Source organism: Leuciscus leuciscus (genome assembly GCF_965113295.1).
Source record: "Leuciscus leuciscus genome assembly, chromosome: 11".
Taxonomy (NCBI): Eukaryota; Metazoa; Chordata; class Actinopteri; order Cypriniformes; family Leuciscidae; genus Leuciscus; species Leuciscus leuciscus.
This window is the reverse complement of record NC_138735.1, coordinates 16,309,981-16,329,224: the sequence shown is the minus strand read 5'-3', so window position 1 is coordinate 16,329,224 and position 19,244 is coordinate 16,309,981. Positions and strand designations below refer to the sequence as shown.

Genomic DNA, 19,244 nt, shown 5'->3' with positions numbered 1-19,244 from the left:
AAAATTGCACACAAAAACACATAACTTAACATGTAAAACAGGAAGACTTTCAAATCGTTGGTATGCGTGAAAAATTATTATCAGTTTCCAAAAAAATATTAAACAACACAAATGTTTTCAACATTGATAATAATAAGAAATGTTTCTTGAGCACCAAATCAGCATATTAGAATTATTTCTGAAGGATCATGTGACACTGAAGACTGGAGTAATGAATTCAGATTTGCCATCATCACAGGAATAAATTACATTTTAAAATATATTCAAATAGAAAACAGTTAATAATAATTCATATTATTAAATTATTACTGTATTTTTGATCAAATAAATGCAGCTTTGGTGAGCATAAGAAACGTAATTTAAAAATATCGTATTAATTATACGATAAAAACCTCTTACCGACTGCAAACGTTTGAACAGAACTGTGCCTGCGGCTCCTCAGATGCCCACTCCTTGCTCTTGGGTGTATTTTCTGTAGGATGTAGGGAAAAAAAAGACAATAAACATGTTTACATGACTGACATGTAATCGAACGTAATATCCTGTGAGGTTTCACAGCCTGAGACAAAAGCAGGTATGTTTTTCTTGTTTAATAACTTTGTCAATCCAAAATTAATAGAAAATAGGTGAGAAAGTAATAGAAAATATCACGAATGACAAACTTGCCATATTAAGATCAAATACGGCCTATATTCCACCCTGCTTGCTCAAGGGTGCTTTTCCTGTGGGGTGTATATATATATATTTTATATATATATATATAAATACTGTAACTATTTATTAAATAGAAAATTATTTAGTCGTAATATAATTTACATGTTCTAAACATCATTTCGGCCTTAAATCATTTTTGAAGCAATGTTAGAAGTTAGAAGTTTTGAAGCAATATTACAATTTGCTTTTGTGCAAATGTATTCTAAGGCTTTTATTAAAATGTAACGGAATCTGGCATACAGCAGTTATAGAAGTGAATTCCACACACAGCTGAACTGCTTTAGTCATCTAATGCCAGGGTTCAAGTTAGCAAGCAACGTGTTCATGGGGTTGAACTAGTCTGACACCTAGTGTTGATTTATTTGCTACACAGATTTTTCTTTCAGAGAGTAAAGGTGAAATATATTATTTATAAATACTTAGGAGTGAAGGGAATGACTTAGTAGATCATTTTAACTGCACATTTAATGTTAATGTTTTCTTCCAACAGCACTGTCACTCAATTAATTAAAGGATTTTAAAAATTGATTAGGCATTAAAGGGATAGTTCACCCAAAAATGAAAATTCTGCCATCATTTATGCACCCATATGTAGTTCAAAACCAGACAGTTGACAGTAGCCATTGACTGCCATAGTTTATTTTATTATTATTTTCAACTATTGCAGCCAATGGCTACCATCAACTGTCTGGTTACCAACATTCTTCAAAATATCTTCTTTTGTGCTCAACAGAAGAAAGAAACTCATACATGTTTAGAACAACTTGAGGGGGATTAAATGATGACAGAATATTCATTTTTGGGTGAACAATATCTTATTTTGATTTAATTTATATATTTGTATGTACAGTATATAAATTCATACAGTGTATCCAGGTACATATATGTAGTAGTACACTTTGAGTTCTAGCAATGTAATATGTTGTCATTTAAGGAAACATAATTTTATTAATTATTAAATGATTATTTACACAAGGATAAGACAATTAACATAATAGACATTATTGTATTTATTATGTAGCCTATTTATATAATTAACACCATTATATAGCCTACTTAAGAACTGGCCAATCAGTGAGGAATTTACTGTTAACTTGCATGATGGTCAATTCTTATAAAAAGTTGATCATACCAGTTTCTGTAATTTTATCAAACATGATATTTTAGATTCGTACAAACCAGTAACCACAACACATCACAGTCACAGAATTCATCATATAACGTTACATTGCTAGACGACTGGTGTTATTGCTAGTTTCCTAACAAAATGATGATGATTTGTTTCATGGTGGAAGTTGGTGCATATTATGCCTACCTGGGAACACGGAAAAAGTCAGACCAAAGCAAAGTGCTATAAAATTCACGTAAGTGTTAATTTAGTTGTGATATTGTGAGAAAAGAACCCTGTTTTTCAATACCCAAATCAAATAGTCGCTATTGTTGTTTCTTCCCCGCCGGTTGGGGGCGCTGTGGCCGGAGCGTCTGATAAACTCCGCCCGCACAACAGTTGGCGGGAACGTTTGTTATTTTTCTGCATAAACATGGATACGGAGTGCGCGTCTCATGAGATCTCGAGCTCAACTGAAAAAACGAATGGAGTTGAAGTCGAAAGTGTTGTTCAGTCATGGATGGTCGACTATTATTTCGCGACACTATGTCGGCACTTCAAGGCAAGATCTGGACCGGAGTTTCATAAAGCTTTAAAAATATTTGAAGGTAAGAAAATGTTTTTTGGATTCCGATAGTCAATGCTAGGTGCGTTCATTGCTTAACGTTACTTGTATTATAAATGTCACTAATATTGCATTGTCATATGTTGTATTGTGTTTTCCTCAGCTTTGGTGGATGAGCTCGAGTGTTCCCACAGGTCAGGTCATCACTCTCAGAGAACGATCTGCTGCCTCCTTGCCAGAGTGATAGATGGGGAACATCTGGGTAACGTTAATGCAACTAACGTTATATAATTAGCAATCATATCATTTCGTGGTATTATTGCAAATGACTGTGAAGCCCAGTATATTTCTTGTATAGAATATTTGATTATAATATAATCATAAATTAAATATACTGGGCTTCACAGTCATTTGCAATAATGCCACGAAATTATACAACTGTAATGTACCTCCAAAATGCAGTCCCAGAAAATCATGGAAATTTGAGTGATTTTATTATAATCCTTTTTTTCTAGAACAGGATTTTTCAATCATTTAGATGCCACGGATCCCCAAATATGTTCAACCCCCATTCTACTTTTTTTTTTTTTTTTTTAAAGGCTGCTATATATTTTCATGTATAAAGGCCCAATTTATAAAAAAAAAAAAAAAAAAAGTGTATATATATATATATATATGTGTGTGTCAAATTATTATATATATATATATATATATATATATATATATAGAAAATGTATTAAAAATGTAAATTTGACCGTTTATGTTTTCTAAATGTATAAAAAAGTACATGAAAGATTCAAGTGCGCTGGTCTGAAACTTTCACACTTACCCATCATGTGTTGTGTTGTGTTTTTAAGATGTCCATTATGATCGCGTTACTCAAATCACTCCCTTGATGTCAGCGCTGCCAATTTGGGAATCATTAAAGGAAGCGTCCGATAAAGATTTACACGCTAAGATCAAAACGCTACTGATTGTTCAGGTACGTATGCTTAAGAGAGAGTTGAAGTCAGCATGAAACAGAAGTTTTGATCATCTTTTCTTCCCTATTGGGATATATATATATATATATATATATATATATATATAAAAGAGTGGGACGACTTATTGAACAAGAAAAATGTAGGGTGTGACTTGATTTTGTCCATCAGGAATTGATTGGATTTATATGTTAAAAATTATGTTCATGGATAAATCCTTTATAATTAATAATATAGGTCGACCGATAGTGGATTTTACCACTAACAATAACTAGGGTTATAACCGATTAATCAACCAATAGTTTTTAAAATGGATACTGAATATAAAAACAAACATAACCCATAAAATAGTGCTGAACTTTATTATGAAAATATGAAAATGTACTGTACATTTTAAACCTTGATCATTAATGTTTGTTCATGGTGCATTAATTAATGTTAAGAGATACAACTAAAAATAAAAAATAAAAAACTATAGTGTGTGGGATTTCCTTGTTTGTTTTTTTTATATTCGACCTGACGTATTTGGTCTATTCTCCCACGCAAATGTTGAAATTAAGGATGAACAAAACTTTTATTAACCTTAGTTAGTTCCAAATTAGCTCTTATTGAAAAGTGGTAGCATTTCAATTCAAACTACGAGATAAATATCTACGCAAAGGCCATAGCATTGAAAATAGACGCATATGTATATTGAATGTGTATATATTTTTTAGAACACTTGATTATATAATCAAAATAACAAAATATGTATTACATTGACAATAGAAAAAAAGATCTGATTTGTTTGTGTGTGTATGTGTATATCTGTATATGTGTATATGTGTATATCTCCACCTTGCTTGTGTTTGCTCAAACATACCTGGGTAGAAAGCAACTGAAACCGCCTTTAAACTATATCAAATCGAAGGCATATTTGTTTGATTCACTTGCATTGATATTCAGATATTTTCTTTTAGCTGCCTTCTCAAACTTTTGCTATATTCCTGATTTGTAAATGCATTTAATTTCATTATATTTTTTCATAGTGATCTCTTAAGGTCTTTGCACACTGAGCATGAAATTTTTGCATGTTAAAAAATAAATATGACCTCACATTATTCTAATCACACTTCCGAAACTTTCGTCTGTCATAAAAAAAATCGGATTGGGTTCGATTTTCTGTGTTTTTCGCGTCCTTAACAAGCATTTTGAATGGTGTTTTGTCAATTCAGAGCCACCGCATGACGAATACGAAAAAACATATTCATAGTGCCTTGAAGTAATAAAAATGTAACCGTATTTTCTTTGTGTCCAAGTCTGTCGCTGTGTGTGTGAAGAAAGGAAATTCAAAGTTGGCAAAGGAAACCCTGCAGTGGCTGGAAAAAGAGACTGAAATACCTGAGGTGTGCATTTACCTGTTACAGTTTAACATGCTTTTCTTACAATGCAGCAAATTAACATCATTTTTTGTGTGTGTGTGTGTTAGAAACTACAAGGAAAGCTTACCGCCATTGTGAGTAAGAAAGATGCATATGATCCGCTTCTGATGAACCTCACTTTCAACCAGCTTTTGGAGAACATTGACATGTTCCTTGACGCGGTCAACCTGGAAAGGTCCTCCGTTTTCTTACTCGAAGTATGAGGCCCTTTTTGTTTTACGTACAAAAAACTATCCACTTTACGACAAACTGACTGATTTGTGTGCTACCTCCTGTGGGACAGAGAATCCCTGTGCTAATGGGCTTCATTGACTGTGGTTTCAATGTGGTTACCGTACTGTAAATTTGCTAATGATCTCTTAGAATTGTGGTGTTTTTATGGGGGTATTGAAATATTGCTGTTAGCTTCACCCTCAATAACCACCTAAGAAAAGTAAAGGCAACACATTGAATATGCAGTCATGTTGCCGCTAATGGGTTACTTTGACTGTGATTTTATTGACTGTGTATTTTGCTGCTCATTACAAGAAATGTGAATTTTCATCGTGTGTGTGTTTTAGGCAGCATCAAAAGTGGTTGAAGCACGTCATGAGAGATTAGAGAAAACCTTATCTGAACAGGACAGAAGCGAGAGGATACCATCCAGCTCAGAGTCAATTCAAACAGAAGAGTAAAATCATCTTTCTCATCTATAACATTTTTAAACTGCAGATGTCTATGATTAGAATAAAATAACATTTTATTTATTGTGTAAATATGAAATAACATTTTCTAAAATAATATTTCATTTTGGTCATTTATATATATATATAAACAAACCTTTTTGTTCTAAAGTAAAATCTTTAATTGTTGAGACTTTTGTGGGTTTTTGTTTTTTATTTAATGTGCATTTCAACTGAAAATGTATGTTTAGTAATTGCTTTATGTATTTGGTGCTGGTCTTTCCACACAGAAATGAGGCACAGGTGGATCAACTGGTGCTAAATATGAGGTGAGGGCCTTGAAAGTTATTTCAACAGCGGCATTCGTTGTTACAATATATGAATTTTGAAGGCCCGTTCACACAAATAATGATAATAATAAGGATAAACATATACATTTTTCTAAATATAAAAGAATTGCAGATTCCACACCACAACTATAACGAAAACAGAACAGAGAAACGATATCGTTGGAATCACTTTCAGAACAATGCCTTCCAGCTGATGAACCATAAAAACATTGACAGCCAATCAGAATGCTTTCTGCTTTAAAGAGCTGGAGCATTTAAAGCGGCGGACGACAAAACTGCAGCACCCTTAATATAAACTGTTATCATCCGCTTGTGTGGACGCTAATATAGTAATTGTTACGGTTATATTTATATGGTTATCGTTCTTGGTGTGAATGGGCCTTAAGAGTCACCATACTGACTAACACTGTTGCAATTGATTAATCGACTGATCAAGGTTATTCAATCTTATCACTTTTATTTGAGAGAACCACAATGGTTGTCAATTTAAAATGTTCAGGTTTTGTCATCCAAATAAGTGAAATTACACATCATTTAAGTAAATTATATAGGCCTATTTTTATAATGAATTTTATTATTATTATGTATGATTCAAAGTAAAAAAAGGCTTACAATATAAGTGACAACAGAAAAAAAAAATGTAATCAAAATTATTTGTATGACAAATCATCAATAAGTGGAGCTGGCATATGATGTCACATTTTTTATCACTCATTCCAACTTGTTGTTGCTTTTATATACTAATTGCTTTAATAATTGAAAACAAATTAATAACATAAAATTGACAATTCTGTATGCGTCACAGACTCAAAAGGAAACTTTTTTCCAAACAAACTCATGACCCGTGGAAACCAGAAACTGCTAAGAAAACACGAACCACAAGCAAGAGAACCTCCATTTGCAGTAAGTTCTCAACCAATTTTTATTTTTATTTTTTGGTTTGATGTATATTGTTTTACTGAATAATTTTGTACTTCTGTATGTTGTTAAAGGGTTATTAATGAAATTTCTGTCATTAATTGAGGGCATGAATGACATGAGGGTGAGTAATTAATGACAGAGATTTCATTTTTGGGTGAACTAACCCTTTAAAGGGGTGGTTCGGGATTTTTGACATCGGACCTCATTTTTAAGTCAGCCTGGTTATTCATCAGTGGAGACATTTAAAAAAAAAAATTATCCAGTCCTTATATTTGGATAGTTAGCCGATGCTAGGCTAGCGCGAGTCAATGGTATATGTTAGCCAGCCATTAAAAACCGTTTTACCCACTCCACAGTGCACCAAACGCAAATCAACTATAACACTAGACTATCGATGTATATGTCCGTTGAGAGAATAATGTTAGAAATCAAACTTACCTTTTCATCACATTGCATTAGTTATAATTTGTTCCCTGTAATCATAAGCCTTGTCTACAGCAGCAGCGGAGTGATATTGATTACCTAGGCAACCGAGTGAGCCGGTACACACATGACGCAAGTGTATTTACCTGCCGCGACTTTGATATCGCTGAGGAATGCTAGCTAACGTTAGCTGGATGTAACGACTGTAGTGCGCTTCTGTTCTGTGTTTACTTTTTGCCGCATTACTAACCGGAGCAAAGTAAAATTCCGCAGCTGCTGAGAAACTAGTTCCTTTGGGATCATTGAGATGAAAGGTAAGTTTGATTTCTAACATTATTCTCTCAACGGACATATACATCGATAGTCTAGTGTTATAGTTGATTTGCGTTTGGTGCACTGTGGAGTGGGTAAAACGGTTTTTAATGGCTGGCTAACATATACCATTGACTCACGCTAGCCTAGCATCGGCTAACTATCCAAATATAAGGACTGGATAATTTTGAAAAAAAAAATGTCTCCACTGATGAATAACAACCAGGCTGACTTAAAAATGAGGTCCGATGTCAAAAATCCCGAACCACCCCTTTAAAGTAGTATTGACAAAATTTGCTCGCTCATGTTGTTCTAAACCTGTTATTTTTTTCATGAGAAAAATACATAGAACACACTGTAGATCTTTTCAATGCGGAAGTTCATATTCACCATTTTCACAGATGATTGTATGTTCTGGTCTTTATTGGTTTTAATGTCATAAAACATCTTAATTATGTACAAATGCGCATTTCTTTAAACTTCTCTTTTTGTGTTCCGTAGAGATAGCATCATGCGGGTTTGGAACTACTCATTCCATTTATAAATCTCTAACATTAATACATTCTTATTTTATCCACACAGAGGTTTCTAGGAGAAGTAGTAGCCCTTCGGAGTTACAAAGCGATGTTAGTGTGACAAGCAAGATCAGGAGGGTGAGTTACTCTGAAAGTGTGTGTGTACAGTTATATAATATATTGCATGTTGCAGATGTTCATACAACAAATTATTCTGTGGGCATTGAAAAAAATTTTTTTTTTTAAATGGCTGGCAAAAAAAAAAAAAAAAAAAAAGCCTGGCGGGGAAAAGGTTAAGGTTAGGTACTTGTGATGGTTTGGGTAAGGGGTTAGAGATTGCATTATACCAATGAATGGCCTAACAAAGATAGTCTTACAAACGTGTGTGTGTGTACAGCACAAGCATTTGAACATATAAACAGCATCAGTGTTTGTTTGTTTCAGAAGTGGACTGTGATAGAAGATCGGAAGCTGAAAGCAGGTGTGAAGAAACACGGGGAAGGCAACTGGAGAATGATCCTGAATGACTTTGAGTTTGACAACCGCACCGGTGTTAATCTTAAGGACAGATGGAGAACCCTGAAGAGTAAGGGAGAGGACTTCTGAGCTGCCACCGTTTTTTTTTTTATTTAATGTTTTTTTTTAATGAACTTTAGACTTAAAGTTTTTATTATTTAAGCTGTGCTGATTTCAAATTCAGCAATGCATCTTTTTTTTTTTGGTTAGTTAAAAGTTCAAAAGTACTGTTTGGCAGAACAGTGTTGGTGATGAATAGTATAATAACGTTCAAAGTGTTCTGTTGCTGTTTGCTTCTACTGTAAGGCCAAAATTTGTCCAGTAGAGGTTGCAAGTGAGACAAATGAAAGCTTCGTTTTGCCTTTAATTCTGTTCCTGGATTTATTTTTACAGAAAAGAAAAAAAAATTGTTTGAAACAATACTGTACAAAAAAATACTAAAGAGCTTTTAATGTTTGTAAATGTGTGATGTTTTTTTGTTGTTGTTAATATGTATAATAGAACATATTGCTTATTTGTGGATTTTAACAAGGACTTTGAAGAAGTATTCTTATTTATAGACTGTTTAAATGAAAATGAAGCTGTGCACTTGAGGGCAGGAGCAGTGCTGTCGTTTCTGTACTTTCCTCCATGTTCCTCTACAGCGAGGACTTCCCACCGCCTGCCAGTGTAGAAGCTCATCCCTGCCAAGATAAGAAGAGTCGGTAACACTTTACAATACTGTTCCGTCATGAATGAGTAACTACACAGGAGCAAATGAATAATACAACATTAATGTATAATGAATTCTAAAGTGAAGATCATGGTAACCCACTAGTAATGACTCAAGTAATCCTTCAGAATTACTCATTATTTGCAACCGCATCCTAAAGTGAAAAGCATGATAACTTTTAGTCATTGTAAGGTTTTGTATAGTAATTGCTTCTGGTGGATTTGGTCATTTCTAGTGAATTACCTTGATCTTTACTTTAGAAAACTGATCCAAAGACCAGTCATTCCTTTAGAAGGCTGTAGTAACACTTAATTACAAGTAAGTTACTGCATGATCTTTAGAAGTAATTATGTATTGTGCTTTACTCTCACTAATCATGAACCTGTATAGTTCTTAGTCCTCTAGGAGGTATAAATTAATAAATGGCTTTAATTTTTTAACATTTAAAAGTAATACAATAAAAGCTAATAGACCAAAGCAAAACAATATACACTTATACATGTTTAAAAAGGAGTGGGAAGAAGTATAAGCTTATTTAATTCTACCCCTTCACTACTCGTTAATAATCATCAGAGTGGCTTCATGGTTAAATCATTTTAATCCTATCTTAATACATTTACTACATATATTTATAATTTTCACCAAAATAAAATAAAAATCCAAAGAAAACATGCATATTTACATGTATAAATCCACCATATATAATAAATAGTGTAAAAAAAAAATCATCTGTGAGAACACTTGATCAAAGCCCTGTTTCCCTCCCTGGACCTTGTGAAACCCATATTTCTGAACTGGGTCATGCTTGGACATTGCTTGAGCACTGAACTTGATTCGTTCCACAGCTTCACTCCACATATAGAAATACAAAAACATTTGAATGTTTTGCGGACACAAATATGTTTTAAGTTGCACGACCCCCTAAAATTATATTTCCCTTCTCTATTAAAAAAAAAAAATGTGTTTTTTAATATTGCCAGGGAGTATAGGGTGTTTTTGTGCTTTATACATTATTTGTGCTCTTTGAAAATATCTTAGATTTTTTTTTATTATTATTATTTTTATGAATTTGTGTGATCTCTATAACCAGTATTATAAATTATTCTTATGGCTCTTTTTTGCTAAATTGATAGTGATGCATTTTATAAGTATTGCCCCAAACCTCCGCACAGTAATTTAAAAATGTTAACATCAGTACGCAATAAAAAATGTGGAGTGATATGTGGTCCAGAACATGCTTTGCTTTATTCAGTACTGAAATGATTCTTGAAAGTTTACTGTGTGCATCTTTTATGTGAGATTTCCAGCTTGTTTTATGATTTATCACCCCAAGAAACTTATTTTTCAAAAGTCTGTAAGAGCCTTTTGTGAAACCTAAATATCTTGTTGTTTCAGCATGAAGACATACCGGTACTCTGACCTCACAATGAACTTGTAACAGAATGTGCTGCTGTTGTTGCTGCATCAGAAACAGGTCCTCTAGTTTAACAACACTGTGGCACTATGGGTACACTACCTCTCGGCTAGGTTACCGTCTCCTTGACAGCCCCGACTGTGGTTACTCATAGCTGGAGGTTGGCAAGCCACACAAACAGTGTAGCCCTCCCTCAAATACTGCATCCAGCGTGTATTGGGTCTGTTCTCCACCGTGCAATGCGGCGTCAGAGACTCCATCTTGAACTCCATACAGAAACTGTGGCGCACATCATGATTACATGACTTTAAAATCTTTCATTGTGTTTATTGTAAGAAAGTTATAAGAAACAGTCACATTGTGAGATTTAACATTGTTTCAGTTCACATACAAAGTTTTACATGGCGTTTCAAGACAAAGCCGCTTTCAATGAAAGCTAAATGCTAACAGCTAAATGAAGAACTAATTAAGGCATTCGTTGTTAATACTGTGTATTGCTAATGTTATTAGTTTATTACTTGTCTGTTTTTGTGACTTTAAGTAATGAACTATTTGTTGAAGTGAGTAAACAGGCTTCTCCTCACAAATTCTCATCATCAACAGTCTCTTTGTGTTTGTTAAATCGACGGTGATACATACCCAGCATCCATTTGGGCCCCATACAAATCATGTGTTCTGCCTTTGCTGTACTCCATTGTGGTAATAAATGCTGCTCCTGGAATTAATCCAACACAGCCAGTGTTTAGTTTCAACCCATAAACAGCTAAGTGATCAACTTTGGACCATCAAGTTGAGAAGTCCCTTGATTTCTGACTGAAGTGTTCATGGGTTCTTTAACAAAAAGCTACCGATATAAGCAAGAAGGCATTTTAAAAGCAATACTCCCTTGTGAAAAAGAAGGATGCTGAATTGTTTTGAATGTACATTTGTAGAGTACTTCAAATCTTGAAAAAGTACTGTAATTGCAGATAATATGGCATAAAAGGCCACTTTTAGTGTATTTAAAGAGAATACCTTTCATTACTAACTTACTTCTTAATATTCCTAACATACTTTATATATATATATATATAGTGCACTTTGGGATGATGTCAAAATAAAAATGCTACTCTAAAGTACATGTTAAATCATTATGTTTTAATAATCTTTCGTCAGGATTGTTAAGTTTACACTTATTATGATCTAGTGACTAACACGTAAGTAGGCCTATTCTTGATCATTTGTAACTGTACAATGTTATTTGATATTACATGTTGGCCCGGTTTCACAGATAGAGCTCAGATTAAGAAAAGATTAGGCCTAAATTCAATTAGGGCATTTAAGTAGCTTTAGAAAAAAAAACATTACTGATGTGCATCTTGAGACAAAACAATGGCACTGATATATTTAAAGATGTGTCAGTGCAAGTTGCTTTCAGTTAAAACAGCTCAAACAAGTATTTTAGTCTGGGACTATCTTAAGTCTATGATAGACTTATCTATGGGGATTAAGTAAAGAACTAAATTGCAGCATCATCATTACAAATGTTTATGTGTAATTACAAGTATTTATATACATGACAAGCAGGTTTCAAATTGTTTCACAGACTAGGCCTTTTCTTTTGGGATCAGGCCTGACTCAAATGCATGTTTGAGCTGTCTTAACTGAAAGCAACTTGCACTGACACATCTTAAAATGTCTCGATGCACTTCAAGGTTTTTTTCTAAGGCACTTTTAAAAAAGCTACTTAAATGTCCTAATTTAAGTCCTCCTGGCTTAATCTAAGCCCTGCCTGTGAAACCAGGCCATTGTTTATCAAAAATGCTTTTCGGTGCATCACTTTAACCATAAAGACAATGGAAGTAGTTATGTAATTACTTAAGAAAAGCACTCTTAATTTCAACTAATTTCATTTAATATAAATTTTAACAAATAGGCCTATATATTTTCATTTAATTGTAAACATTCATGCAATTAAGTGTCTGAAAACATTCACACTTAAGTATATTCCTTTAAAGTGTATTATTTCTGTAATAATTTCTCTTTTTAAAAGTATGCTGAATTGTACTTGTTTTTTTTACGAGGGTTGTCAGTTTCGCAAGAGCTCTTTAAAAAACAATTCCAAATGTATTGTCCATGGAAAACTCAACTTTATAATGATTACACTATGGAAGTCACTGTGCATTTTGATCGAAAAGATGTATAAGTCATGTTGACTCAGATTTATACCTTGCGTCTGAAAGCAAAACTGGCCCTGGCGATCCTGATACTCCATGCATCCGGCCTGTTCCTCCAGCCTTGGACAGGCCTGTCCGCTGTTTTGGGGCAGTCTCAAAACGCTGCGTCTCCGGACCCGGAATGAGGGCTGGCAGGGCTGTGCGCACCCGCTCCAGTGACTCCACTCACTCACTACACATGGCTGGGCTTAAAAACCAACCCATGGGTGAGAAGTTGCTCAAATCTACAGGATATATCACTGGTTCTCAACCAGGTGGCTAGGGCCAACTAGGGGGCCCTACACTCTTAAAAGTAAATGTTTGCGAAAAGGGAGCTTCACAATTACATAGAGGAACCATTTTGGATTCCCCAAAGAACCTCTCAAGAACCATAGTTTTCTTATAGTGTGAAGAACATTTTAATAATCTAGTGAACCTTTTTTTACACTATAAAGAACCTTTTGTTCCATGAATGTTAAAGGTTCTTCATGGAACCATCAATACCAATAAAGAACCTGTCTAAAAATATAGACTTTTTTTTAAATCTGAATTTATAGCCTCATTTTAAATGTGTGATTCCTAGACTTGGAAAAGTCATGTAAACAAATACAATCTCATAACTCAGTTTTATAAATTTTATGAATAGTCAATACATTTTTCTAGTTTTTACAAAATCTGAAATACATTCTTGGGTAGAAATTGCGGGGGGGAAATCCATATTTAGTAAATAACAAATTACTAGAAAATTCATGGGGCCTTCGAATATTGTTGTGGACAATGGGGGCTGTTGGTATATAATATTAATGTAATCACATGCATATGTTATGCTGTGACAGGGCAACAAAAGAAAATGGCTCAGGCCAACATGCAGTTTTTCGAATGGCACTACACTAACAATGAGTCGGTGTAGATTCATCAGTTCAGTCTGAAAACAGACACTGCCCTGACGGATACAAGACAGAGCTGAATTCTTCTGTTTTTCTCCAATTTCTTAGTGTTTTAGTGACAGCTCATCCATTGCAATAAATGCTTTTGATGCTAAATGCTCTTGTATAAAAGGAAAAAATACTCTCCTAAAATATAAATTGTTCCTGCCCTGCAAAAGCTGGAAGTTTTGTGTGAATAATTTATCCCTTTACACATTGCACATTATACTCTGGTGTAATTTACTACAAACTGGATTTACAGTATTTGTTACACAACTTTTTATAACACTTAATTCTGATTTTCTTAATATTCTTATTTCTTAATACTTACTGTTGTAACAAAATAATGTCAACATTATACTGTCCACGTATTTATTTGATGAGTAGCCGTGTAATAATTGAGATAATGCACAGATGTTGTGTTTTATTTCAATTCAGAGAATTTTATTTTGGTAACATTTCTTTTCCTTTACGTTCACGTTTCCTGTGTTTAGTTCCTTTGTCTATTAGTTTCCATGGTTACTGATTAGTATTACCTTTGTCTTGTTTAGTTCCTTTCTTGTTTATCCATTTTTATATGGAGGCTGCATCTAAAATCGCATACTCTCTTACTTATTTTAAATGAGTAATTACTTCCTGACAGCTAAAAAAAGTATGTTCTATATTGAATGTAATCCGGACTACTACATTCACAATGCTATCATTATCATGTGACCTACCAGCATCAATTGTGTCGCTTCACTTCCATTCACAAATCCTCTCCCGTGGCTTCATGGGATAGTAAAATGTCTATTGTATGTACACTTCAGAATCTTGCTGAAAGTAGTAGGTCATCCGGGTATGTTTTGCCTACTCTTAAAATGAGTACTGTGAATTCGGACATACTTCATTTGTTACATACTGTTTTTCGCTTGCTATATAGTAGAGAAGTATGTGATTCCAGATGCAGCCATTGCCCTCTTTGTTAGTCTATCATGGTTAGTTATTGCCTTTATTTACCCATGTTAAAGTCAGAATGAAAGTTGTGATTGTCTTTACTTCCTTATTGTGATGTAAATTGGATTGAAACACCTTTTCAAAAAATAAAAAATGTAGACCGGAACTTGATTTTGTCCATCAGGAATTGATTGGATCGTTTAGATTTGCTATTTCTGTGATGTCATGTGTGTGACATGTTCCGCCCTCACGCCAATAAACACAACATCAGAGAAGAGATGTTGTTTCAAGAGAGAGGGGACGCTATTTTGATTAAAGATTATGAATACTGATAATAAGCTGGTAATTATCCTAAAATATAAGATTTATTCATCAGTATCCAGGCCATGTCCACACTATGTTTACACGTACATGGTTATTTTGAAAAATTGAGACACTTCCCTTCGTTTGTGCCCTTCGTTTACACGCAAACAGAGAATTTGCCTCTGAAAACGATTCTTTCTAAAAACTCGTTATGGAAAACTTCGTTTGCACGTTTGCATGTAAACTGAGAAAAACTGAGTTAGGCAGCCGACGTCACAGTATGCGACAGAACTTGCACATGCGTCAAAAGTGCGACTAGAAAGAGGAAGTGATTCGTTGTTGTTGTTGTTGCTATTTTCGGGATTCTGATTGGCTAACGTGGGCTTGAGCTTCTCGTTACACTGCCACCTACAGGTTTGGCATGCTCTTGACGGCATACATACACGGGTTCGTGTAAACAAACACTTTTTTGAAAACTGACAGGTGTGCACGGTGTTATTTTTGAAAACGGAGAGGGTGAAATGTCCATTTATGAAAATAGCCGGCCACGTGTAAACATAGCCTAATAGCCTACGTTTTCTAAACGCATCTTTTTCTCTCTGTTTTGTCTTTCCGTCCACACTGAGACGGCGTTTTTATTAATGAAAACGAAGCTTTTTGAAAACGCACTCCAAAGTGGATAAATTTGAAAACGCCGTTTTCACGTTGTAGTGTGGACTGTGAAACCGGTGGTATTTAAAAATGATTGTGTAAATTTAGTCATGTGACGCCTATTCATATATGCCTTGAATATATGATTCGCAACAAGGCATATCGTTACCAATAGATATTCATGTTTATACCAGTATTGTGCCTGTTATGTGCTATTCACTTTCACACTGTTGCTAAAAATTGCACACTCTTCATATCACAGTCCTGCAAATTTAACAGAATTTTCTCAAATTTGCTGCGGCAATACATGAGAGCAGTTTCGTTTTCGACTAAACATATGGTGACTGCGTGCACCCTGGACCGCATCAGTGAAGGGTGAGATATTTTGCTAAATAAAATTATCCTGTCAGAAGTATTGCACGATAACTTCATTATTTATTTTTCCATATGTATCATCTCAGTGATCTTTTGTGAGCCGAAAACGCTGTTTTCACATGTATCCAGATTAATGTAGACGTAACCCCAGAGAGCAACATAGTGTCGGCCCAGATCCGGCCCACATCTGGTACGTGTGGAATCCCAGATGTGGGCCGGATATGGGCCGACACTATGTTGCAGTCTGGGTATTTTATTATGGTCACTGTGATTTTGTCAAGTAAGACATTCCTGTCCAAAAAATTTGTCCTAACCCTATCTCTACCCCTAAACCTAACCCTACCCATAAATTATACCTAAAATCAGAGGGAAATGATATGTGAATAACACTGATGTAGAAGCTTGGTTGGTTGTAAGCCTTAAATTGACATAAACTGTAAACTTGTCCCTCAAATCTGATTGGATGATTGGAATGTTGATCCACGAACATGTTGTACTTGATGAAATCAGGTTCACCATTTTATTATTTTTACTTATTTTGTTTTTTAAATCTATATTTAAAATATATTATTTACCATGTTCAGTAATCAGTTTGTCAACTGCCCAAATATGACTGTACCACTTACCTGGGCACTCAGTTGGGTAGTCAAAGCAACAGTCTTTAGTCTTTACACACCTCTCATCACAATAGCACATCCCATAGACACGGTCCATCCTCCAGTCTGTAGTGAAACAGGTGAAATCTGTGCCTTGACAGCACCTTCCCGAGCATCCCCCTTCAGCAAAGTGGTGCATCCCAAAAAGAGCGGCCACCACCAGTAGGGAACTCTGATCCATTGACAACAACCCCATAATGTCCAAAAAGAATTCCGTCAATGGTATAAAAAGGCAAAAGTTCCTGTTACCGTCTTCAGTTCCTCTCAAAGTCAATGCAACAGGTCTCATTCCTGGCGAGGAAATGAATCTGTCACAGGTGAAGTCATCCTTGCCGAAGGAATCCTTGTGACCTGGAATTCCTGTGGCCACACAGCTCTTCTGTTTGCCCAGATAAAAACACGTTTCCAGAGAGCTCGGGCTAAAAGAAAAGAGCTATTCTGTGGAACTAAATGTCCTCCCCTGATTTGTCTGTAAAATCTGTCTCTGCCCTCGTTTCAGCACACAAAAGTGGACGATAGATGTTACACGATAGAAATGTTGTTTGAGTGGAGGGTGTGTGAGAGCTTTCTCTCTCTCTCTCTCTCTCTCTCTCTCTCTCTCTGTACTGCTCTTTTGGCCGCTGTGCATACCACATCAAACTGATCTCAGATCAGTGCCCAGGTCATTTCCACCGGGCAGCCGAAGCTTGTACAGCAGGGAAACAGAGGGAGGAATGTGAAGATTTGGCCTGGCTCCAGTCTACAGAGCCTGGGGCAGCACACGGCCCTGTTGCTGTCACATCACCATGCTTCTTTTCCAGCCCACAAGCAGACAGTACATGAGCGCATACACCTCTGCTATGCAAACTCCCAAAGAGACCCTCGATGTTATGTTTGGTAATTAACTGAGGTATGTCTGCAACGTTTCCTCTTTGCAGTGATGGAAATGTTATTAGGTGAGAGAATTGAGTTATTGAATTAGTTAATCAGTACATTGGATCGCAGTGCCGTAACTGAATCAGAGTCAGGATTCTCGTGAGAGTTTTTGTCCTTAAAACGCTCTTGTAGGACTAATTTATTAAACGTCTCATCCCAAGCATCCGTTGCTAATTCCAAAACTTCATTTTAGAGCTATGGAGGCTTCAGCCAGGAAGAGCGTCTCTACTAATAGCGAAACTGTACGTTTATTTGCTTCAAGAACTGTGCTGTTATTACCTTGCTAGTGAGAAATGTTGTGTAGCTTTTAAGTTGTTCAACTATTTTACTGACAACACGTTTCTGTGCGAGTGTGTGTCTGTGCTGTACAGTACATGTGTGCGTTTATCTTGGAGAGAAAGCGCGAGAAAGATAGTATGTGCTTCCGTACATAATAAAATGTAATTTCACGGCAAAAACATGGAAATAATTAGTCATTTTTATCCTGTTGTTTATATATTTTTTGTATATAACCAGCGCTGCTGAAAAAGGGGGTGGGAACTGTTGAACTCTATTGCACACCTTAGAACGTTCGTCAACCAATCAGATTTAAGCATTTAACTGCCCCGTAATATAAGGCTGGAATACACAACTTTTGCTCCGATTTTTGCCCCCATTTTCAGTCTAAATACTATCTAAATGAGTCGACAATAGTTGCCGAAAGTCTACACCAGTCTACAGAATTTGGGCAGTCAGAGTTGACAAATTTCACAGAAAATTGCATAGTGTATGATGGGCACAAACTCAGATTATTAGCTTCAGACTATAATTCCATCCAGTTGCAGAATATCAAAACAAGTTTCATATTTTGAGGTGATTTTAGAGCACATATCGTTGTGTATGACACGTCGCTACTGAAACCGAAACTGTCCTCTATCTACTATTGCAATAAAATACAATACAATTACAATGGCAATACAAAAGAAGAGAACCTTGCCAAGAAGAGAAGATTAGGCAAAGTTCTTGGAAAGTTTCTTGTTAGCTAGGAAACATCACCGAAGGCATGAAAATGTTGACGTTTTGACCAGAACTTTTTTGGTTCAGACTGTTGTGCCCTCCACGGGGAACTCAGACTAATCATGAGAGGAATGAGGGTCTGCTCATGCACAGAGAGCAGGATCAAGGGAAAGAAGGGATATTAGTGAGAATTATCCTCGATCTGTTGAGACTGTCGGCAGTCTCGACTGCTTTGATTGTTCAGTGTAACAAGGGAGCCAGTTCAAGCAAGAGTAACACTTTTTAACATCATCATCAATATCACCATCCCAGTTAGCAAAAATATGTTCTAAGAATGTTTTGCTAACCCTCTGGTGCAATTTGGTCATCTTTTACGTTTTTTTTAAATTTATTTTTGTTTTGCCACTTGCTGTGTGGACAAAAAAGAAAATCATGGACATAATTTGAAAAGGTTAAATGGTCCTGAAAAAAAAAAAAAGTCACACTTGTGTTGTTCGCGGTCAAAAATGATCGCATTGGAAATGAACGGGAGACGAATTTCATCAATTGAAAACGTTTGGTACTGCGCACAAACTAATTCTTACTGAAAGCAAATTTTTTGAGATTTCAACCTCAAATTTGGAACTCAGCTTGTTTAGATTCATGGGTTTGATTTTCTCACAGTTTTAGAGTAAAACG

General features: G+C 35.3%; 2 protein-coding genes across 2 annotated transcripts; one reads left to right on the top strand and one right to left on the bottom strand.

Annotated features, from left to right (window-relative positions):
- The first annotated feature begins 2,211 nt into the window (after positions 1–2,211).
- On the top strand, positions 2,212–8,943 carry terf1 (telomeric repeat binding factor (NIMA-interacting) 1). Its single transcript, XM_082184906.1, has 10 exons — positions 2,212–2,430; positions 2,551–2,649; positions 3,245–3,369; positions 4,666–4,752; positions 4,836–4,985; positions 5,349–5,458; positions 5,741–5,779; positions 6,606–6,703; positions 8,039–8,109; positions 8,416–8,943. The coding sequence occupies exons 1-10, from the start codon at positions 2,256–2,258 to the stop codon at positions 8,575–8,577; spliced, it is 1,116 nt and encodes a 371-aa protein (XP_082041032.1). The 5' UTR covers positions 2,212–2,255; the 3' UTR covers positions 8,578–8,943.
- Positions 8,944–9,033: 90 nt separating this feature from the next.
- sbspon (somatomedin B and thrombospondin type 1 domain containing) lies at positions 9,034–17,196 on the bottom strand. The gene is made up of 5 exons (XM_082184909.1): positions 16,626–17,196; positions 12,822–13,016; positions 11,253–11,328; positions 10,716–10,892; positions 9,034–9,170 (listed from the first exon to the last, which is right to left on the bottom strand). Exons 1-5 carry the CDS (start codon positions 16,942–16,944, stop codon positions 9,053–9,055), a joined length of 885 nt encoding a protein of 294 aa, XP_082041035.1. The 5' UTR covers positions 16,945–17,196; the 3' UTR covers positions 9,034–9,052.
- Between the last annotated feature and the right edge of the window lie 2,048 nt (positions 17,197–19,244).

Bases quoted from the DNA above. Each gene is read 5' to 3' on its own strand.
- terf1 (XM_082184906.1), top strand. From the start codon at position 2,256: ATGGATACGGAGTGCGCGTCTCATGAGATCTCGAGCTCAACTGAAAAA. The intron at 2,431-2,550 runs GTAAGAAAATGT...TGTTTTCCTCAG, and splicing joins AGCTTTAAAAATATTTGAAG to CTTTGGTGGATGAGCTCGAG. The intron at 4,986-5,348 runs GTATGAGGCCCT...TGTGTGTTTTAG, and splicing joins CCTCCGTTTTCTTACTCGAA to GCAGCATCAAAAGTGGTTGA.
- sbspon (XM_082184909.1), bottom strand. From the start codon at position 16,944: ATGAGACCTGTTGCATTGACTTTGAGAGGAACTGAAGACGGTAACAGG. The intron at 13,017-16,625 runs GTAAGTGGTACA...TTGGTTTTTAAG, and splicing joins CTACCCAACTGAGTGCCCAG to CCCAGCCATGTGTAGTGAGT. The intron at 10,893-11,252 runs GTATGTATCACC...TGTGCGCCACAG, and splicing joins GGGGCCCAAATGGATGCTGG to TTTCTGTATGGAGTTCAAGA.